The sequence below is a fragment of the Erpetoichthys calabaricus genome, chromosome 2, assembly GCF_900747795.2.
Source record: "Erpetoichthys calabaricus chromosome 2, fErpCal1.3, whole genome shotgun sequence".
NCBI lineage: Eukaryota > Metazoa > Chordata > Cladistia > Polypteriformes > Polypteridae > Erpetoichthys > Erpetoichthys calabaricus.
This window is the reverse complement of record NC_041395.2, coordinates 207066048-207090266: the sequence shown is the minus strand read 5'-3', so window position 1 is coordinate 207090266 and position 24219 is coordinate 207066048. Positions and strand designations below refer to the sequence as shown.

Below are 24219 nucleotides of genomic sequence, written 5' to 3'. Positions count from 1 at the left end.
CCTTTTCTCATGATTGGACACACCTGCCTATGAAGTTCAAGGCTTAATGAGCTAATCCAACCAATTTGGTGTTGCAAGTAATCAGCATTGAGCAGTTACATGCATTTAAATCAGCAAAATTACAAGGGCACCCAAATTTTTGCACAACCATTTTTTCACATTTGATTTAATTTTACACAACTAAATAATGCTTCACTAAAAATCTTTGTTCGGAAAACACCCCAGAACTCAGATGTTCCTAGGAAATGAAAGACATACCACTGTTATCTTTTTTGTTGAAAGTAGAGTAAATTATTATGCAGGCCGAGAGGGGTTCCCAAACTTTTTCATATGACTGTAAATGTTTGCAGTAGAACTTCTCTCAATAACATAAGCATATCACTCTTAATCCTTGCAGAGAATATTGATATATTTAGAGGAGTGTAAAAGCTCTTGGTTTGTAAAGGCTATAGATGTTTGTTGTGAGGAGGTAAGCTTGCTGTTCAGCATTTGGAAGTCTGGGAGACATCACAACCTGAATATGCTTCAATGGAATATAAATACAATTTCTCTTTAACTGGATACAAATATTTCAAACCTTTATTCTAATTAAAACACTATTTTAAACAGTAAATAACAATGTTTAGGTAATTTAATAACTAGCTTGATTAATGCAGCTGAGCTAAGACAGTTGGTATTAGGAGTTAAAATCATCCGGAGTTTATTTTTATATAAATATTTATTTTTTACATATTCCATGAAGTTTGTGTTTTTTCATCATTATGGAAGTGTGTATAATAAGAATAAATTCAGTTGAAATGAAAAACGTCGCTACAAACAAGAAATATCGTCAAATGTTTCCACAAATAAAATGTATATCTTTAATACATAAGGTGTGAAATAATACCTATTTAGGGAAAAATATTGCAACAGTTTGTGTATAGCTTAAAAAAAAATCAAGGATTTGTTTACTATATAGGTTTTCCAATTCCATGTGTTTGGACTAAAACCATATTAAATGAGCAAAGGCCTCATCTAAATGATTATTTGTCTGCACCCTAAAATTATTATTTTAAACAAAGTATGTAAATGTATTATAAATTTTATACACACTAATAAAAGGCTGTTGTTACAATAATAAATATTTCCCTTTATTACTTACTAAAAGTTGTGGATTACTCTTGTAGATTTATTTGATATAGAAAAATTACACAGATATTCTTTTGCAACAGTAAAGATTTTAACATTTGTTTTGTCAAAGTAACTTTCATCATATCACACACCCACACACACACCATAACAGAAACAATCAAACACTGAGCTTCAGTGGTACATACTTCTAATATAACATGGAACAAAGAACCTAACAACAGAAAAATTATGTTTCTGGCCTGTTCAACACATAGAAAGCATTTTTTCCAAATGGTTACAATGGTCCCAATCCAACATTTTACAGATAATTCGGAAAATATGAAAACATGTTGACAAAGACCACGTGTACAATTACAGTTGATTTACAAACAGATTTCATGCTAAAAATGAAATCCTCTCCCCTCACCTAATATTAAAGGAAGCGGAATCACATTTTTTTATACTTGTAGCAAGAAGTGGAAGCATTTTTAAAAATTACTTAATAAGTTTATATATAGATATAGGCCAGGTTTTCCACGACAGGAACGTGAACTTTACCTGTCACACTCAGTGGAATTCCAAGATAATACTTCAGGAACGCTGGTCATCCTTCTGCTTTTTCCAGATTTTTGTATGCCATTATTCTTCGGCTTATAGCTGGGGTTCTCTGCTTCCTTCTCAAAACACGCCCATCTTTGTTTTTCCTTTTGCAGACAGCAAGGAGGCTGTAAGGTTTTGATTCTACTTTCTTCTTCACAGTAGTCATCCAGAGAATTCTTCCACTAACCAAAAGAATCATTAAAAATAGTGAAAATGTCGAGGAAAAAAAAAAACACACAAAAACTAAAAGGCTGATGATACTATAAAAATGTGCAAACACGTTACTGATCACTATATAAGGTCTGATCAAAAAACTCTTGACTGTGACTTTGTTTAATATGCAGCACTCACCTATCATTTGAACCCCAAAATTCAATACCCATATAATGTTTTATGTCATCATTTGCCTAGTAACACAGATCAGCTATTTATCTACAGTTGATCTGAATTAGCATTAAACCAAAAATGCTTCAGATTTTCTTGCATTTTATGAAGAAGTTTAATATTTTCAACATATTTGACTTTTATTAGTTGACTGTCATTTTAGAGCTGCTTTCAAGCAGACTACTTGAAAAATGAATGTCTTCAGTCATTTACAAAACAGTCATGTGCCGTTTTATGGCCGACTGAGGTGAGGCCATTTGCACTTATGGCCAAGGCCATAGCAAAACCATAGGGTAATAATGTTCTAGAAACTCTCACTTTCTGCTGTTGGGATAAACTGTGGCTCCCCACAATCCCACCGTGAATAAAATCAGAGAAAAAAAAAAAAAAAATGGACATGACCGTCAGTAGGCTTTGCGCACTAGGAATCAAGTTACCCGAACTATTCTATAACATTTTAGTAATTTACCGCTCTGGTGCTAATGTTTCTGATCATAAAATAGGTAATTACGATAGCAATTAATGAGAAGAATTCATAATTAATTGCAGAATTACAGTATTTAAGGGTTCCTCTAGAGTGCCTCTCTCTCTTGCACAATTTGGCTCAAAAACTAATCAGCACATTGTCATTTCATAACAGGGTTAAGTTTTGAGTTTGGTATTTTTCTGTCTAGCCGTTTTAGCTCTAGACTGTCCTCAAAAACTATGACACACAGACACACACCCTTCACCGAGATATTGATGTTTTCGGTCTTAGGGGACTTTAAAACATTGAGATCCATCGAAAAATCAGAAGCTCTTCCCCCATAGATGATGGGTTATAGTGGGGGATGGTGCAAAGCAAAAGATATATATATATATATATATATATATATATATATATATATATATATATAAATATATATATATATATATATATATATAAATATATATATATATATATATATATATATATATATATATATATATATATATATATATATATATATATATATATATATATATAAATAAAAGCATTCAGCTTGCCATCAGAGCATATAACATCATCTGGGTAATACACTTCATACTGCTGGATTCAGTGACTGCACATATAGTAGATACTTGATATATTCAAATGGTTGAATGTTACAAACTACTGGTTTCTTTTTTATTTATTTCCTTTAAGTGCTGATAGTCATTGTAACCTCACATTTTTAATTTAAGTAGCTAAACCCTGACCATGAAAGTGTATTTAAGTGTCAGTGCTCAAACCATGTGACTGCAATGGATTATTTCAAAAATACTGCTTGCAAAGCATCATATGTTTGGTTAATCTTTGAAATTCTAGTTAGGACTTAAATGGAGGCTTACAACAGTTTTCAGAAATACAAATGTATAAAGCAATTTCAAATGTCTTAATATACGTTAATACAAATGAAAAGTAAACAATCATATCAAATGCTCCAATAGTCAGTTTAATCATTCTAGCCAATTCCCTTTTACTAGCTTTTCTAATAAGTAAATGGAGACTTTTATAAATGGAGCTGTGCAGTACAAAAACCAACCCTGTATAAGGCACCATATACCACTAAGAAACAGGAAGAACATCCAAATTCCAAAAATTCCAATTCCTTCAATGCCTGCCTTATAGGTTCTTCCCCTTGTTGAGAGAGTAGGAATTTTGGCTTTGATTAATGTAATTTGTGAAGCATATGGTAATAAAAATGTTTGTATAACAAGTTAAAACAAAATGACTCACTGAACAGGCCTCAACTAGTAAAAGGATATATTGTTACAGCCTAATCAAAATGACCACATTTTAAGAAAGAAGCACGCCAAAGCAATGTTAGTACATCTGCCTCATTATCTGCGCAGAGTTTGTACATTCACCAAATGATTGCACAAGTTGTTTCTTCAGGTACTCTATTCTTCATTCCAAATAATAAACACATGTGTTGTGTTGATTGGCAACTCTAAACCGGCCCTGTCTAAATGAATGTGGGTGCTAGTGCAATAGCGCTCTGCAATGAAATGCCCCAAAACTGGAACCCACCGGCGTTGTGACCAATACAATCAGCATAAATACTGGCTCCACCTCAAACCCAGAATTGGATAAGAAAAAGGTTTGGCAAATTCTAAAACCTCTTGAATGAACATACAGTGCCTATAAAAAGAATTCACCCCCTTAGACGTTTACACATTTTGTTGTTATACAACATTAAATCACAATGGATTTAAATTAATCCATGCAACTCTGTGAAAAGGTGACTGAAAAGTAAGGGTATGGATACAAGAAAATATCAACATCACTGAATATCCTTGGAGCCCAGTTCAATCATTAAAAATGGAAAGAGTATGACAGCTGTAAATCTGCCAAGAGTATGCTGTTCACAAAAACTGAGTGATCATGCAAGACTAGTGTGAGGACTTACAAGCTACAGCAGATGGGACTACTGATTCTGGGAATACAACTGTTGCCTGGATGCTTCACCAGTTGCACCTTTATGGGACACTGGCAAACAGAAAACAACTGCTTATATTTAATTACAAAAAACCCCCCCACAAAAATACACACACGCATCTCAGCTAGAGTTTGCCAGAACGCACGTGTGAGACTAATAAGTCAGCTGGAAAAAGGTTTTATGGTCTAATGAGACTAAAATGGAGCTTTTCAGCCATTAGACGAAATGCTATGTTTGGTGTAAGCACTGCACATTATTAAAAACACATCATTCCCACTGTGAAGCATGGTGGTGGCAGAATCAAGTTGTAGGGATGGTTGTCTGAAGTAGACCCTGAAACGTTTGTGAGTGCAGAGAATAAAAGGAATGCACCAAAATACAGGGAAATCCTAGAGGAAAACCTGACACACTCTACAAGAAACCTGTACTTAGAGAGATTTAATTTTTCCAGCCAACAACCCCAAGTATAAAGCCAAAGCTACACAAGGATCGCTTAAAAAACAATGTTAATGTCCTGGAGTGTCTGAGTCAGAGTCCACATCTCAATCCAACTGAACATTTGTGGCTGGACTTGAAAAAGGCAGTTTATTCATGATCTTCATGCAACCTGACAGTGCCTGACTCAAGATTGTCATAGCTGACAAAGGTGCATCTACTACTAAATACTGACTTGAGAGGGCTGAATACTTATAAGACACAAAATAACTGATCTCATATTTGTAATTAATTTAGATCACTTTGCAAAGAACTGATTTCACTTTAACATCAGAGTCTTTTTTCTGGTTTTTAATGTCAAAATGCCAAATTGAACCTACTGTGATTCAATTTTTGTATAACAATAAAATCTGAAAACTTCCAAGTGGGTCAATACTTTTCATATGTACAGTATAACATTTTACTTACACAATATATAGAATGCTGTATTTATAAATCCACCATGCTTGAATACCACAATGAGAATGTTATTGCAAATTCTTCTATTGCTTTTAAACTTTATGACAAAAAGTAGAGGATAAACAGGGTATTGTAAAACACTCATTTCACTTTGTCATTTACAATTAACTTGACTGAAAATAAACAGAGCCTGTAGAATCAACCTTCCAAGACTATATAGTATCATATTAATCATAACACCATTAAGTTATTGCTTAATATATACACATGATGACTACCAAATCAGAAACCATACTGTCTTCTACTGTAGAGGGTTTCATGTACATCTTGAAATAGAAATTTATAATGATAAAATATTATTTGGCAGCTTACAAGGCACTGTCTTCATATAAGGAAAGTAAATCTCCTTCTGCCAGTCTCCTAAAGTACATGATTATGGTTTTAAAAAGTACAGTTGGGAAACGCTCAAGAATATAGGTTTTAGGATTTAATTTTCAGAAAAGGCATTGATTACCATTTGATGTGCACAGCACAGAGGGTCATTTGTCAGGCAACACTGTTTAAAAGCAGCCTCCAAACGGTTGATAGTAGTTCCTTGTCTATATATGTGACCGAAACCTGTCCTTGGTAAACTTCCAGGTGGATATGTTGGACGATGATCTCGATATTGGCAGATATTCCCCATATTCTCCACAGTTGGTTGACCAGGAGGGAAACTGATTTCTGGAACATCAGGCCGGAGTGGCGAGCCATTTGCCCTTGGCAGTGCTGGAGGATTTTCTTTTTTCTTTATATTCGGCTTTGGATTGTCAGTTGACACAGCTAGTAACAAAATGGTAATATTAAAATTATACTTGACATATAAGAAAATGCTTACATATTTTTACATCTAATATGAATTGTACTACAGGTTATGATAGGGTGGGAATGTAGAGTGGTAAGCCTATAATTGTAGATCACTTTATTTACTTTATTAGTGGACAACAGAAGACTTCTGTAATACTGGATTTATTCAGACACAGAACAAGGATAGTGTGTGAGTTGTGATTTTAGCCTGGAACTGTCAGGTAGCACCACTAACCAATGTGCCTCCCATTGTACTCTACTGTACCATGCAAAAATATGCTAATAAATCTGAAATAAATCTACCGACGCACTTTAAAAATTATATCTATATATGATTTATAGGTTTATAGGGTCAATACTGCCACATGTACAGAGTACAGTGTAGAAATGTTATTCCAGCTTAATTAAATAAACTGCCAGTTCATTTAATTAGATCAAATACAGTTATAATCCAAGTCCAAGGTTGCAAAGGGCAAAAGCAGAGCTATTCCACTAGCATCAGTTGCCAGGCAGGAACCAACCCTAAACAACATACCAGTCATGTATACATTCAATCTCACTAACACAAGGCCAGTTTTGAATCACTAATAAAACTCAGTATCTATATCTTTGGCCTAAGGGTGAAACCCACGTAGACATAAATGTTAAACTCTATAAATTGGTGCCCAGACAGGGATAAGATATTAAAACTTAAATAGGAAAAAAAACAAATGCAGTGTATCCTCATTCCCAGATCATACAAGCAGAACCTCTGATTTTGTACACTCTGTACTATTATATAAATCAACCTTTTTTTATATATTTGTCTCTAATTACCATTGCAAAGTGGCCAGCATAATGTGCATTTTCTGGGCTAAATACTTCACTCTGTATTTAAATGATATTTGGTCTCCTAAACTTTTACATTTTATGCATCTATCTACATTTTACACAACTCTCTATGTACTTGTTGTCACACACGTGCGCTTAAATAAATGTTTCCCCACTGGACCAGGAGTTGGCGCTGCCTTCTAACTTTTTCTCCCGTTCCACTACAGATCAGCAGAAGATCCCCCATCCTAACCATTCTTCTAATCGTCAGGAGTTTGACAACACTTCCTCATATGGCAATCTACAAACCACCTTCCAGTGACGTCACTTCCTCATCTATGCACTTACAACCCGACAATCAATGACATCACTTTCAGTCATCAATTCCTTAATCCCACCTCTTCCTGTCAGTTTTTTGTATTTGCCAGCCATTTTGTAAAGATCCTCAGTTCTGTTGTGAACTGATGTCTGTGAAGACATGTAACCTGAACTTTTATATTTGTTTGCCAAGAATACGAGGTGGAATCCCCAAACCTTTGTTGTTTCCTTGTCTTTTTTCACATTGTAAAAATCTGAATCATGCAAACTTTATTTTATGAATCTACTGCCTTCACACCCTGCTAAATAATAATTAAGCAAACCTCAAATTTAAACTGCCTCATTTGCTTAGATTATAGCAGAGAAGCATCCAGAGCATTGACCTCTGTGGTAGGCTTGATCTTACTGCCACTCACTGATTCTCTGTTTGAACTTATCCAAAACTACATTCATTTGAACATCCAGATGTCAGGAATAAATACTGCAATTTACCTTAGTCAACTGATTATAAAAGACAGAAAAATTAAATCGTATGCAGCTGCTCAGTAGTTCAATTTTAATTAACTAAACAAAATCTCATCTGTCTAGAAGCATGATGAACAGTTTTAACACAACTGAAATGGTTTAATAACGTGTTTGTCTGCTGATTTTGTACAATATTGTGCAACATCTTTATAATCCACCTATCTGATTTTATCCAAACTTAGTTTTAGAGAATGTGAAACTTCACTGTTAAACAGAATGTTAAAATACTGTATATACATTTTAAATGTACAGTAAAATCTTGATTATTTGTTATAGGATTAATCATCAGGGCAAAAAAAAAAAACACAAAATGCACATACCAGTGTCTATCTATTACTACTGCCACACGATATGCTGTGAGCTCTGCACATTGGCAGACCATTTCTCACATTATATTCAATACTTTAGAAATTTTAATCCAGTAACTAAGCAGGAAATCTTAACTTTAATTTATAAAATGAAACCTACTACTTGTACCCTAGATCTAGTGCCAACAAAACTAGTAAAAACTGCAATGGATGTTCTTGTAGTGCCTATTCTAAACATTATCAATAGTTCATTATTGCATGGCACAGTACCTGATGCACTAAAAGTGTCAGTCATTAAACCATTACTTAAAAAGTCAGACCTAGACCCACACATTCTTAATAACTATAGACCTATTTCAAATGTACCCTTTCTCTCTAAAATACTAGAAAAAGTAGTCACCAATCAGCTTCAGTCACACCTTACGCATTATAATTTGAGATATTCCAGTCTGGTTTCTGCACTGGTCATTGTACAGAAATTGCACTAATTTGTGTTGTAAATGACATTCTGATATTCTCTGATGAAGAAAACTCCACTGTAATTAGGTTGTTAGACATAAGTGCAGCATTTGACACCACTGACCATTCTATTTTAGTGCACAGTCTAGAAAATGTGCTTGCTTGGTTTAGTTCTTACTTATAAAATCAATTCCAATATGTACAAAAATGTGCTGAAACAGTAATAATAATACTTTACATTTGTACAGTACTCCATCATTATACACAGAAGTGAGATATGGTGTCCCGCAGGGCTCAGTACTGGGACCTTTACTGTTTTCATTTTACATGCTTCCACTGGGATCGATCATTAGAAAACATAATGTAAATATTCACTCGCATGCAGATGACACCCAGATATACCTTTCTTTTAGATCAAATGAAGTTTCTCCAATGTTGTCTTTAATTAGTTGTGTTAGTGAATTAAAGGAGTGGATGAATGAGAACTACTTGTCTTTAAACACCGATAAAACAGAGATGTTAATTATTGGAGGGAATGACGCTGATTGCAACAATAGTTTGTCATCATTTAACTCGTTGGAATCACCATTAATTTTACTGAATCAGCCCGCAATCTAGGAGTTATCTTTAATTCTTGCATGTCATTTAAAGAGCATATTACAAAGTTGTCCAAATCATGTTTCTTCCATCTTAAAAATGTTGGGAAATTAAGGCGCTTTCTAAATAGACAGGGTTCTGATAATTCATGCATTTATTTCTAGTAGAATTGACTACTGCAATGTTGTGTTCACTGGATGTTCAAATTGTTCTTTATACAGCCTCCAGTTAATCCAAAATGCTGCTGCAAGAATTATAACAAGAACAAGAAAATACGAACACATTACTCCAGTTCTTAAACCCTTACACTGGCTCCCAGGTAAGTTTAGGGCAGCTTTAAAAAGCCTCCTTTTAACATGTAAAGCCTTAAATGGCCAAGGTCTGGCTTACTTGTCTGAACTTATCATGACTTACAAACCAGAGCACACATTAAGAACTCAAGATGCCGGTCTGGTTATGATTCCAAGGATTAATAAAATAACAGTGGGAGGTCAAGCTTTTAGTTACAGGGCCCCTAAACAGTAGAACGGTATGCCTGCTACTATAAGATGCCCCTTCAGTCTCAGCTTTCAATCCCAAAAGAGTTTAGAAACCTTGCAGTGTGTCAAGCATTTTTTTTTTTTATTTTGTGCCCAAGTGTAGTGACACTTCAGGCAAAAGCAGCTGTCATTGGATAGGTTTCCTTGTTAAAGTCTCAAAAAAAGAAAAAGATTCCAGTGAGCCAACAGATAGCAGTGATTCCATTAGTTAGAGTGAAGATTTTGTATTAATCATTTTTATATAAATATTTGTGGGTTGTGAAACAAATTATCTGAGTTTCCATTATTTCTTATGGGGAAATTCGCTTTGATACACGAGTGCTTTGGATTACAAGCACGTTTCCGGAACGAATTATGCTCACAAATCGAGGTTCCACTGTAACATGATAGTTATAATTTGTTAGTAACCCTCAATTATTCTGTGTCTCTTCTTGGTACTCAAATGTGGCACTTGGTGCCACTGCCCACCTGCCAAGTTGTTTTGCCTGCCTAAGGTAAAGTCATCTCTGATTGAAGATCACAGGAATCGTCGGGTAGAGAGGTTCTTTCATCGGATTGGCTGGCCCAGCAATATCTCAGCTGTGGAATGGCCAATTGGGGGAAAGAAGCTTGATGTCTCCAGGACGCTAAACAAATCCAAATCATATTATGTGATATCATCTACTGTTAAATTCTGCTCTGTACTTGTAATATTTTATTTTACTATTATACTTTATTGAAGATTACTTGTGTTTTGTTGTGTGTATTGTATTGTATTGATCCCCTTCTTTTTGACACCCACTGCATGCCCAACCTACCTGGAAAGGGGTCTCTCTTTAAACTGCCTTTCCCAAGGTTTCTTCCATTTTTTCCCCTACTAGGGTTTTTTTTTGGAGTTTTTCCTTGTCTTAGAGAATCAAGGCTGGGGGACTGTCAAAAGGCAGGGTCTGTTAAAGCCAATTGGGGCACTTGTTGGGCTATACAAAAATTAATTGTATTGTATTGTGTTGTATTGGAAAAACTCTCCCTTTTGCTAGTGCGTAGTGTTCTTACCCAGCACCACATGTCATGGCGCATTTTGAAATCACAGTGTCAGTTACATACGTTCATCTTTAATAGTGTTTCGTAGCTTTTCACTTTTGTTATAATTAAACTACTATACAGTACATTGTTATGGCCGATTAACATATACATGTGGTGTTGTAATTGTCATAAACAAATTTAATTATTAAATGTTTATCAAATGGCAAAAGAGCTTCAAGAATTGCTTGAATTTACGGAGTAACAGTGAACGATATAAAGCATGATGCCAACAAAATTGAAAAACGTGCTGAAAATGGAAACCACTGACGGTAATGTTATTCTGTATCAATTTTAATGTTCTTTTTTTTTATTCTGTTATATTATGTTTTGTTAATATATTGTGACATGCAGGCAGCTTGTGATGTGCTGTACAGGAGCAGAAAGGGCAGAATGCTGTGTAAGTGATGGGACTAGGTGAAGGGCTTCTGTTCTGTGAGGGGTGGGCATGCCTCTTAGGAGCTGAGTGACAGGAGAAGGTAGGAGAAAAAGGAAGGTGCGGTGGAAGGAAGTTTTGAGTAGGGAGTCAAGAGACAATAAGCAGGAGTGTTTTTGGTATAGAAAAAGACAGAACAAGAGTGGCAGGAGATAATCATCGGTAGGGAAAGCTTTCTTTTATTGTTTTGGAGATGTGTTCTGTAACCCAGATAACAGAGTATAAGAGAGGGCACCATTTGTTACGGAACTGGAAAACTCCAGTACCTCCAATTTGTATTTGCTTATTACGCTGGTCATTACAATATTACATAAACTAATTAAATTTTGTTAATATATACGAGGGATGTTCAAAAAGTTTTAGCACTTTTTTTAACCCTATTTATTAAGAATTTCCAAAACAAATTACATCACTTTTCTACATAGTCACCTTTGTTTGTGATGCAATTTTCCCAGCATCGTACCAACTTTTTAATGCCCAATGACTACTCCTTCTGCCTTCAACGTTTCCAACAAAAATATAAAAGTGTGGAAACTTTTTAAACGTCCCTAATATATATTTTTTGTAATATATAAGACTATTCGCTAAACTAATTTACTGTATATCTTTTTAAAGTAGCTGTTCTGTTATCCATCTTTTTTATTATTTGTCACGGCCTCGGTCCCGATCTCTGACAGATAATCAAGGTTTTACTGTATATGAAATCCTTAACACTATTTCACTCTTACCTGCTCTTTTAATTCAATAAATGCAAAGTTTTTGACATTTTGCATTTGATTTGATATGCTGTACAAAACTAGTTTTATCTACTTAAAATTTTACATATGAGAAAAAACTATGAAGAAAGTGTTGATAAATGAACACAGCTACTGGGCAAAACAAGAGATTTAATTTCCAAGTTAAAATGTACTGAAGCCATCCTTACCAAATGTATTAGAGAGTAGCAATAGACTAACCATAGAGAGTGAGTGAATGTGTTTCTGTTAGCTGACGTGACTTAGAATTTTAGTATGTGGATATAGCACATTATTAAATGGAAAAAAATCAGGAGCACCCAATGGGGGGGTAGTTGCGGGGGAGGGGGGGGGGATCAGGAGCACCCAGGAGACATTGGCTTCATTAATCAAAACTATCACAGAACATAGAGGCACATATACTGTGAATGACAGCTAAGTAGTGAAAAAGTAGTATAAATCATGGGGATGACCCATGTAAACAAGTGAATGAGCATTCATGTACAAGGAAAAGATTTGCTCTCTTGTTCAATCCCATGAACTCTAGTTCTGGCTAAGAAACCTAGATTTTTTTTTACCTGAGAAATCAGAAAGTACTGGTTCTACCTCTCTCTGTTCCAAATCATCCAAAGGAACTAATTAAACATATTAAAAAGACACCTGATTAAAAACATACTAAATATGTACAAAGAAATGCTAAAAGAAGATGTATTCACATCAGTACCAAATATACTTCCTAAGCAAGAAGCTACATAGTTTGCAATGTTTAGATGTAACTCTGAAATGAGGAGATACATATTTGAAAGTGATTAATACTTGAAGGAATGGTGGTTTGATGAATTTATCTAGTTTATCAACTATAATAAGCACAGAAAGACATTATCTTATTAAAATTACAAAAATAGAATCAGTTTACCAGCTATTTAAGTTAGTTGATATATTTTTATTCTTTGTTATCAGTTCACATTGTGTCCCATATAGACTCCAATCATACTAATAGTAAAATAGTAAAATTAAATAACTTAATTAAATGACCACAATGTAAAGACTATATTAATCATATATTTTTAAAATGTCAATTGTCTGCTTTAAACTATATTATAGAAGGCAGTATGTAAATTGGCCACTGGGTACAGAGTAAAAGTGAAATATAACACTGTAGATATATTCTAGTTTTAAGAATAACATTACATTTAAATTAACAGTACAAAACTATAAATAGTGCAATGTGTGCTACTCATTTTTCTAAGCCAACCTGTGCTAGCAGAGGGCACAAAGCATGAAGCAAGTCTGGACAAGAGGTTGTTTCCATCAAAGAGCACACAACCATTCACACGGAAACATTTTTTTTACTTGCTTCCTAAAGACCCCACAACAATTTTTCCTGTAATTTTCAGTCACAGACTTAATTTACACAATCTTAACGGGTCAGGGGCGCTTGTGGTGCACAATTGATACAAGAAAGTGAAACAGAAAGAGCCTTTCACTTCCTAGTGCAACACCAAGAACTGAACAGCAGGCAATGTGACATATATACACAAGCATCTTTCTTACCAAATAAACCATGAAGGTCAGGAATCAGCGGTCTCTGTAGCAGATCATCGAAAGGATCTAATTAAAACATATGAAAAAGATATGTGAAAAAATACACTGAATCCATGCAAAAAAGTGCTACAAGAAGTCTAATTCAGTACCACTGTACAATGTATTCTTCATCCACATGGTACAGAATTAAGTGAAATGAAACTACAGTATAAAGTATGATAATATTACTACTTTTAAAGTATGAATATAAAACCATAAATAGCACTGCATTTATGCTCTACTCATTTTTCTGAGCTAATCTGAGCAAACAGTAGGCCTAAAGTAGCAACCAAGCCTGGGCAAGAAACTATTTCTTCACCTTGTCTTTGTCTTCTTATAACTCAAAAACTGCTGAAAGTTGTACATTTTGCATTTAATTTTACCTGCTGCACAAAGCTTTGTAGTGCCATAAGGGGAAAAATAATAGTTCAATTTATTATAAATTTAAAAATCAGATAAAAATTGTCTAGTGTGTTGATGCATGATTAACTTCATCTGGGCAACACATGAGTCTATGTTTTCAAGTACAAAGTCTACTGAAACCTACGTTTCCAAATCTATCATAAGGTTTTAGAGAGTAGCAACCGACTACATCATATGTGGCAAGTATGTTACTATTCGTTGATGTTGTACCAATTGTACAGGGAAGAGCAGTTGATCACTAATTGGAATCAGGAGAATAAAAGTAAGACATAGTACATTGTGTGGTGCCCGGATGGGGGTGGTACACACCCGGGACACCCAGGAAGACAGGAGGAGGGCTTATTCCTCCTCCAGACCTCGAGGGGGCGACCGCCCTGGGGACCGCGGGTACAGAGCTGGGAAGCTCGACCCTGTAGGGGCCCGTGGTCACCGCCAGGGGGACCCCAGTACCTGGAGGACCCTGGACCGCAGCGCTTCCGCCACACCAGGAAGTGCTGGGGGGAAGAGGAACAGGGACCCCGGAGTGCTTCCGGGGAGACAGCTGGCACTTCCGCCACACTGGGGCGTGTCGGTGGGAGATCGCCGGGAACACCTGGAGCACATCTGGGTGCTTATTTAAAGGGGCCGCCTCCCTTCAGAGAGCCAAAAAATGAATAGACTGAAGCAAAACAAAACCAAAGGGGCAAAGACCATGATGAAAACCAAGACATTGTAGAGATCAAAGCCAAAGAAAACCAATGCTAGGACCTACTTTAACTAACATTAATTATATTGTTTGAAATATCCACAAACTTGCACAAATCATGAATGTCACCCCATCCATTATCCTTGATGTAAATCCTAAAAAATGAAAAGCAACTGTCAACTCAAAAGTCCCAAAATGGCAGTGCTCATTAAAATAACAAGATGGCGACACAGGAGAATGCAAAAAATAAGTAACACGAGTAAAAAATGTGTTCAAACAAAAAAATAAATGTGACCATCAGATTAAGAGGTCTGAAGAGTCCCCAAAACAATGTGTAAACTATTTTTAAAGGCCAGAAAACACTTAGGAAAATTAGTAATGAGTCAAATCAAGACAGATTTGAACCAAGTAAGCAAGATACTGTCTACACATTCATAATCAATAAAAATGAGAGTCTTTTTACTTCTTTGTATAATAACAAGAACTGTAAAACTGGCAATGAAACATACAGACATGCATCTTTTTTTACCTGGGATATCAGGAAGTTCAGGAATCACCTCTCTCTGTTCCATGTCATCCCAAGAATCTAATTAAAACATATTAAAAAGATACAAGTGAAAAAGAAAAAAAACATAATGAATTTGTGTAAAAAATGTTAGAAAAATGCTTATCTGCACAAGTATTACTGTAAAATGAATGCACATGTCCACAAGATATAGAATGAAATGAAACTGCAGTATATCTACAGCATTATAACAAAAACATTATTACTTTTCAATTACAAATACTGTAGGCACAAGGCAGGAACCAAGCCTGGACAAGAAGCTACTATGTTTTCATTACAGATCAACCTCATATGTGTAACCATTTATATTGAACCATTTTTTAAAATTGGCATCTAACTGAACATGTACATCTTTGGGTTGCAAGAAAATAAAAATACAGCACTTCTAGAAAAACTGAACAAAAACTATGAAAACATGAAAGTCAAGAGTAAAATCAAGTCTCTCGAGCTAGAATTCAGCAGTCCCAGGTAGTTTGCCTAACTGCTGTCACTCACTTGGTAATATTCCTAAATGTTTTCTGAACAAAAACTAAAAAAGCACAGAAAATCTAGAAATTTACTGCCATCAACTATTCATCAAAGCCAAAGCATTAATCTTATGACTATTCATAAGCTATGAAATTAAAGAAAAGAAACAGTTGCTCACACCAACACGGTTTAGCTGTAAACTCAATCTGTTTTGTAATCTTGATAACTGTTTTCTTGACTAGTTCTGAGAAAGGTACTTTGCACCTGTATTATAGAGAACTAAAGCTGATGTCGCATTATGAAACTTTTTATCATGAGGCATGTCAGATTTGACGATCAGTCGCTGATGTCATCGCCACAGCATGTTGTATTACACAACTCAAAATTGTAGCTCATGTCACTGTTACCAACTAAGAGCGAGTCTTGCAGTGCAGTTATGCTTGCTCCTTTTTCTGACAGCCAATAGTGTGTTGCCGGATGGAGAGGTACTTTACGAAGAGTTAACTGCTACAGTGAGCTCAGCGGCAATCTTTGCCTTTTAATTCCCTTTTCCCCATTTTGTTATGGCATGTAAAACACAAGACACAAACAGAAGAGAAGCTCTTCTGTCTGCAGAGGTTCAAAACATGCGTGTTCCTTATTCTTTGTTGCTACATTCTAGGCATTGTACATCCGGCTGAATGCTTATAGGTTCTAAATTTTCACAAGCAAAGATCCTGCTCCATAACCAAAGGGAAAGTCAAACATGTTTATTTTCATCCTAGCCAGTTGAAGACTGGTTGATTTCAGTCCTTGGGTATGCAATATTAGATGATTGGCTTTACAGGAGCATGCCGTTGACTGGCTAAGATTATATAAATGAAGGCTACAACTGAAAAATTGCTGGAAAAATCATCTAATGATACATAGGTTAAAGTAGCCACTTTGCTAAGCATACCAATCTAGTGACGAGAATGAGCATCTTTTGCTTTCAGAACTGTCTGAATTGTGTGAAGCATAAATTTAATAAGCACATTCCTTAGGGACTTTGATCCATGCTTGATACACAGCAGAATGCAATTCCTGCATATATTTTGGCCACACATTCATGCAACAAACCTTTTCCATCTCATTCAAAAGGTAGTCTGGGATCTGACGATTGTACAGGCTATTGAAATGAAATAAAACAATTATCATGTCTGCAGAAGCAGCTTGAGATGAAGTATGCCTTGTAGCATGGAGTGCTGTCTACCTTAAAGGCTCCATTTTAAAAAGGATACGCTTTGGTTATAAAAGGATGAACAAGGTCAACATCAATGCTTAAGGAAGCTCTTGTATTCAAATTCTGCCGAATTGGCAGTAGGAGAAAGTGTGAAAAGAAAACACTCACCAGTGCACTACCAACCCAGTCTGTACATTTGAGGCAATGGATCTATGGATTCATATTGTTTTATTGCCAGTTTCTGTTCCTACCACCTGTATGTTGTAATATTAATTGAAATTTCTCAAAGGAAATGGTTTTTCAATCTCCTGCTCTCCTGTTTTGATGATCAGATGTTCACGGTAACTTCATTTTTCCCTCCTTAACCAACAGGAGTAAAGAGCAGTGTGGCCTGTAGCCGGTTTTAAGAAATAACCGACAGTTTTAAAACTAAAAGGATTTACCCAATATATATAATTTACCCATTTTAGATGAATTTACAGTAATGGCCAGAAACATATAGGTTAATACATTGTTTTATGAGGTTACAAGCACAAGTACAAAACAGTAAAAATCACAGTCTTTGTCTGGTTACCATCATCTTAAAACCAGAGACAATACCTGGTCCTGAAGATTCAGAGCCTGCAGTACAATTTCACTAGAAAACATGTACAGTAGTAGTAGGGTGTTGTACCGTTACCATTATGGATACAATGAGAAGTCAAGCAAAATGACACATTTTATTGGCTAACTAAAAAGATTACAATATGTAAGCTTTTGAGGAAGCTCAGGCCCCTTCTTAAATTCTCTAAGGATATCTATGTATGAATACAAAGGGAATTCTAAATAGAATATTGTGGGGTTACTGACAATTAGGCTTTCACGTGAGGCTTCGTCTACAGGATCCCTATGTGTATGTGTATCTGTATGAGTGTTAATCTTAAGGTGTAAGAATAGACCAACCTAGTAACGGACTTGAAAGGTCTTACAGAACCCACGATAATAAAGACTATAAACACAACTTGCATTTGGGACCTGGCCCTGTGCAGAGGTGCCGCCAAGAACTAACCTCTCTTCACTATATGATTTGGCATTTTCCATTACTCAGACTTCACTGGAAATTTATTTTCAATGGTTTATTATAGGTCTATATAATTTGAGTGGACCTTTGTTCACTAAACTGACCTTTTATGAAATAACCCAGATAGAACCATCATCCTTAAAGACTATTTTAATAGACAAGCATCTGTCATATTGTTAGCTCAACATATAATTCTTCTGCAACATACTCCACTTCACAATATCTACAGTTTTGGAACTGGAAAAATAAAGTTAACTCGATTCCGTAAATTAGCAGAGCCTTTCTTGGATAAGGTTATTTTCGTCTAACTAATGGGCCATTTGTGGTTTGATAACATAAATACATTATATAAATATGGTATTATAATAATAGTTTGATTAGCAAATTTAAAAAAGAAAATGTGTAGTTGAAGATGGTTACAGATGCTCGTACTGCACAGACTATAATGCGCAAGTCAGTGTGTGTTTTTTTTTTTTTGGTCACTGAATTATAAAGAAAGCTGAACAGAAGAAGACAGCAAGCAAATACAATCCTTCTCTGAACTAAAATACTTCTCCAACTCTGATGGGCTAAGGAAATTAAATCTCTTTAATTCTGGGCAGTGAAGGCTATATGTGAACCTAACTCAGATCTTCAGAATTCTTAAAAACATTAGCAAAAATTGAAGCATCAGAATTCTTTCAATTAGAAAGTGAATCACATACTCAAAAACATTGATGGAAATTAAGAATCATTTTTACACATTAAGGCTTTGTTCTAAATCTCACAGCTAACAAGGCATATAATGGAAACAGAAAATGTGACTTTTTTTTCTTAATTACCCAAACATACTATGTGACTATTAGTAAATTTCATTAAATTGCCTGACTGAATGGCCTTTTCTAATTTGATTTTTTTTTTCTTATGCCATACTAGAGGTTTCTCTTATGACTGAATTCTAGAAGTATAGTCATGGTACATAAGAAGAGTATAATGAGATACTATTGATAGGATGATCACCAGGTTGGTCAGGGGTCTGACAGCTGTTATGTATTAATGTGTTTAATTACGGTTTCTGTTGCCTTTGTATTATTATACCTTATATTTGTTATTTTTGTGAACTTAATTTCTTGTTATTAGTTAACTGTGTATTGTCTCATTTAGTTTACTTATGTTCCTTGTGAGTGGAGCCCTAAGAGGCAGGGCCATCCTGATATCACCACTCATGAGCCCTCCCTCAGGTAATTTAAATTAATACTTCATCCAAAATTGACATTTCTTCTCCATGTTACTCGTAGTGATGAGAGGGAGAAAAATCTTTTAATTTCATGTTTTTCTGGAGAATGGATGTAAAGTTTGTGAAAGAATGGTGCCCAAAGGTGACCAGCACTGGACAATGATGAGCATTATCAAAAATGTCCATAAAAAACAAATCAGACATTATTCACGTTATATGATCCACATGTCAAGTCATTTAGTTGTATGCTCACAACTAGCAAAATTATGTACTTTTTGCTAAAATATTATTAAATAAATAATTCTAAAGGATGAATGTTAGTTCACAAACAGGAAGCCCATTCACATGGGATCACACATTTGAACTGAAGACCCACCTCCCTCCTCATTCATTTGTCAAGAGCCCCATCTTCAATTCAAAAGCACTATCAGTCAGTCAGTCATTGTCCAACCCATTATATTCTAACACAGGGACACAGGGGTCTGCTGGAGCCAATCCCAGCCAACACAGGGCGCAAGGCAGGAACAAGCCCCAGGCAGGGCGCCAGCCCACCGCAGGGCGCACACACACACCCACACACCACGCACACACTAGGGACAATTTAGGATTGCCAATGCAGCTAACCTGCATGTCTTTGGATGGTGGGAGGAAACCCACACAGACACGGAGAATATGCAAACTCCACGCAGGGAGGACCCAGGAAGCAAACCCAGGTCTCCTAACTGCGAGGCAGTAGCGCCACCACTGCGCTATCAGCAACAGTTAATTTAAAGGTTTATATGGTCATTATTGGTATGTGTCTAGAGTACAGCAAATGCCTTCCTTGCATATCCTAATCAACATTGAACTCACTTCCATGATTATTTTTGCTTAGTAATAAAAACCAAAAAAAAACCAAAAAAAAAACAAAAAACTAATCTATATGAACACAACACCACCAAATGTGTCTATATGATAACATTAAAAAAGCAGTTTTTTTTTTACAACCTAAGCTACCAATTATAGGCCTGTGCTACTTAAATGATGAAAGGAGGGAAAAAAATAAAAGAATTTACATTTATTACAAATGATTTAAAATAACTGATTAACAAAATAACTACAAAGTTACAGAAAGCAGCAATACTTTGCATAAATATTAAAATTACTTTTCCAACTTTATAATCCTGCATAGGAATTTCAGACATCAAAATCCATTTTATTAAGTTTTTGTTGTGACAGACTTTTCATAGAGTGATGTGTGCTTTGTCAGTCAGGTTCTTAGGTAAATCAGTATTTAAACTGAACTAGATACCTATATCTCTGATAGTTTATCTAGTCCTAAACCCATCCCACCCTCCAGAAGCTTGCAAATATGCAAAAAATGTAAAAAGGAAAGGGAGGATTAAACAACAGGCTAAAATACCAATATCTGATGCATGCAGTTTTCAGCATTCAACATTCTTTTTACAGTTTCTACCCCTACGAAGATCACAAATTGGCAAGCGAATATAAAAAGGATTCACATTCATTTGTCTTTAGTTATTAAACCAAATAAAAAATGGTCATTCTGTATCTGACAATGATGTCTGGTCTGCTTTTAAAAAAATATTTGTTTTGTAGTTGTCTACATCATTAATCAATGGAACATCCAAAACCTCCAAGTATTACCATTATTCTGCTACTTCCAAATTTATATCTTTTATGAATGCAAACTTTTGATGCATTTGGTACCATGGATGCGTGTAGCGGTGTGGTTGGTTGGCACTGCTGTATAGCATAAGACAAAGGATATGGTAGGGGACCGGACAGGCGTGCCATTTGGATTTATTTTATATGCTTTATTTATATATATTATATTTATTTTATTTTTGGATTTATTTTATATGCTTCTCATTCTGGCAAGTTGATTTCATTTTTGTTAATAAAAAAAAATCATAAAATGAGGCATTTGTTTAAAGCAGTAAAATTCAGGAAACACTACTCACAAAGCAACATAAAATTTCCGATATTTACTGACGAATGCCAGAGTTTAATTTCCTGTATATACAGGAGAAAATATTTTAAAATAATTTCACTTCCTAAATTAACACTTTCTAGTTTTAAGTCAAGCACTTAAAAAAAATGACACATTTTATTAGAGTACATTAAAAATACTCAGACCATAATAGCTGCTTATAATAAGCCAACTTGAAAAGTAGATTTTCTGTGCAGTTATGTTTTAAAGCAGTCTCTTGTTGATTAAAAATGCTACACTGATATGGTTTACTAAGGGTGTTTTTGTTCATATGAATCCTGGCAGTGCACTGGGTTTCTCACCTCATGAAATACATAAAAGTTCTAAACTGACCAAGCATCTGAACTAAACATTGGTTTTATCCATCCATCCATTACCCAACACGCTATATCCTAACACAGGGTCACATGGGTCTGCTGGAACCAATCCCAGCTAACACAGGGCGCAAGGCAGGAAACAGGGTTTGAAGGATTGAGTCTATCCCGACAGTATGAGGCGCAAGGCAGAAATGAACCCTGAGTGCAGCACAAATTGATCACTAGATATTTTACACCTACCCACCCACCAATACTATTTCAAATAGAGCCAACTAACCTAGTGTATAGGAGCAAAAATGAAATTCCTTCCACCTGTACAGAAACAGAGAATATGCAAAGCCCATGCCATAACTTTGATCAACCACTAAAAAAAAACCACTTTTTTTCTTAACGATTTTACATCAAAGAAAAAAGGAATCTCAATTATCTTAAGAAAACATGGTGTTGTGCACTTTTAATGTGACCTTATATTTTGATTAAGTGTTGTTTAGGAAAACTGTAAGGATGAACTTTCAGTCATATTATCATAACCTCTTCATGACAGCAACATAGGTAGTTGTCAGTTTGTATACAAATAGCTAAATGAGGATTACTGTAGTTATCCATAAGTAAAACTTTTTCTTCCATTTAGTGGGGTCTGCAATAATTAAGTGATAATTTACCCAAAATGTGATTGCCTCAGATTTCATTTTAATTCTGGAAACAAAAGTGAAAGTTAATTGCAAACATTTTAGTAAACTTTCATCTGCCCACTCCCGACCCTTTCATTACATATTTTCAGTATTCGTGTGTTATATAACTCTGGCACAGTCAAAACAAAAACTTCATCGTTTCTTACATTCGTTTATTTACAAAACAAAAACAAGAATACATAAAATTTGATTTCTAATTACTTTTGAAACATTACTTCTGTCACGAAGTTTCTAATGTTAACTATTACATCTAAAGGGTCATCGCCGTAGGAGGTTCTACGCATGAGTGAATGGGGAAGCGCTATCTGGGTTGAGTGGCGGGGTTATAATACACGAGTACCATATTTTCATATAAAGTCAGGGAAAATCATACACTACTCTAGATAGACTGCGAAAAGGGCACACGCCCTTCAGCAACTTAACACAATAAACCTTGATCTGAGGAAAGAAACTGGAGTACCCAGAAGAAAGGGGCGAATAAGCCCATTCCCTCAAACTGGAATAGGATCTGAACCCATGTGTCTAAAATTAAGAGGCAGGAGCACTAAACACAGAATCACAACGCTGCCCAGATATCAAAACAGCTATACAGTATATGATTAATTAATACAAGACACAGTAATTGGTCAGTCAGCAATATTATGGATACCAAAACCTTGCGACATAAATAAAAAGAATTAAGTATAACAAAACAGTGTAATAAAGAAAACCACCCATGCTAAAGACAAAATAAAGTAAAAGGATTTGATCCATGTTACACAACAGCTAAAATCCAGAACTGCCAAAGTAAATCCCAGAGGCAAATCTTTATTATCAAACAAGTTTTGGATTGCTCATCCCTACCGCGCCGCACTCCAATGAACGTTGTAAAGTATTTTTAGCACTAGACACGAAGGTTTAAATTTTGTTATTTCTTTTTCATCAAACCCACTAAGCTTGAGTAAAGAAAAAAAAAGTTTACAGTAAAACACGTCTGCAGCAAAATTAGCAGATAATTGAAAAGGATATCACATAATTGTACAACAATCTAGTTTAAGGCAGATCCCACATAACTTTCACAACCAAACCTATTTTTTTTTATATAAAATTGAAGTCAACAATTTAATTGATTCACAGTTTGTGAAGATTTTGATTCTCCTGTGGCTCTTCTTCTTATTGTTTTGGCTGTTTCCGTTAGGTTTATCTTTTTCCATATATTTCTGTACTCTGCATCTTGCTGTTACACCCTATTACTGTCCATGGCCACCTGTGGGTACTCTAGAGTTGTGAATCAATCCATTTTGTGAAAACAACGAAAGGTTGTGTACCAGGTAGTGTTTACATCGTACTGCGCAAGCGCGTGGCTTGTATTTTTCGCAGCACGTGCGTGTGTTACTTGCCTATACTCTTCTGCGGGTCAGTGTTCTTAATCCTTGCTACAGATGAGCGGCGGGCGTTTATACTATACCTGAGGCGCAAGTGAACCGCAGACAGCACAAAATGAGCAGCGTGTGTAGCCCTTGTTGCGACATGGCAGGTAAGCAGATATCCAGCAATGCCAGCGGACCGGGATATTCTTTGTTTGTCCTTTTTGCTCTCTAGTCCAGGTAGTCTATATAAGTCGAATTCCCACAGAAAGGAGCTCGCCGCAGCTGAGCTGTCGTCTTTTGACTGACTCAATGGGTGACTAATTGTGCAAGTTCGCCTTCCCCTTGCTTTCCCGTTCCCGAAATGCAACTGGATAGCCTAGATCAGAGTCGCCGCCGCCTGTTGGTTGTTACTGTGAAGAGAATACCAGTTCACAAACTAAAGACCAAACGCGAAAAGTGCGAAGGCGTGGGCGTCTGACACAGTGCTGTTGTCTAGTTAGTTAGTTAACAAGCAAGTGTATCTATTGCTTTGCTATGGGATAGCACAATGGCATTAGATGCGTTTTTACCTTAATTTTCTTGCAATATGCATATTTCAAGTGTAGC

The 24219-nt window shown here is 35.6% G+C and overlaps 1 protein-coding gene across 2 annotated transcripts in view; it reads right to left on the bottom strand.

Moving 5' to 3' along the window:
* Window positions 1-24017, bottom strand: part of ecm1a (extracellular matrix protein 1a) — a 36630-nt gene extending 12613 nt beyond the window's left edge. Inside the window, exons 1-5 of one of the 2 annotated variants that reach the window (XM_051922247.1) lie at window positions 23712-24017; window positions 15282-15338; window positions 13598-13671; window positions 5944-6216; window positions 1669-1892 (exon numbers count right to left, since the gene is read on the bottom strand). In XM_051922247.1, coding sequence (XP_051778207.1) covers window positions 1669-1892; window positions 5944-6216; window positions 13598-13671; window positions 15282-15338; window positions 23712-23775 — 692 coding nt within the window. In that variant the 5' untranslated portion in view covers window positions 23776-24017. Of the gene's footprint in view, window positions 1-1668; window positions 1893-5943; window positions 6252-13597; window positions 13672-15281; window positions 15339-23711 lie in introns of both variants that reach the window. The other variant, XM_028795055.2, reaches the window with a different exon arrangement.
* Between the last annotated feature and the right edge of the window lie 202 nt (window positions 24018-24219).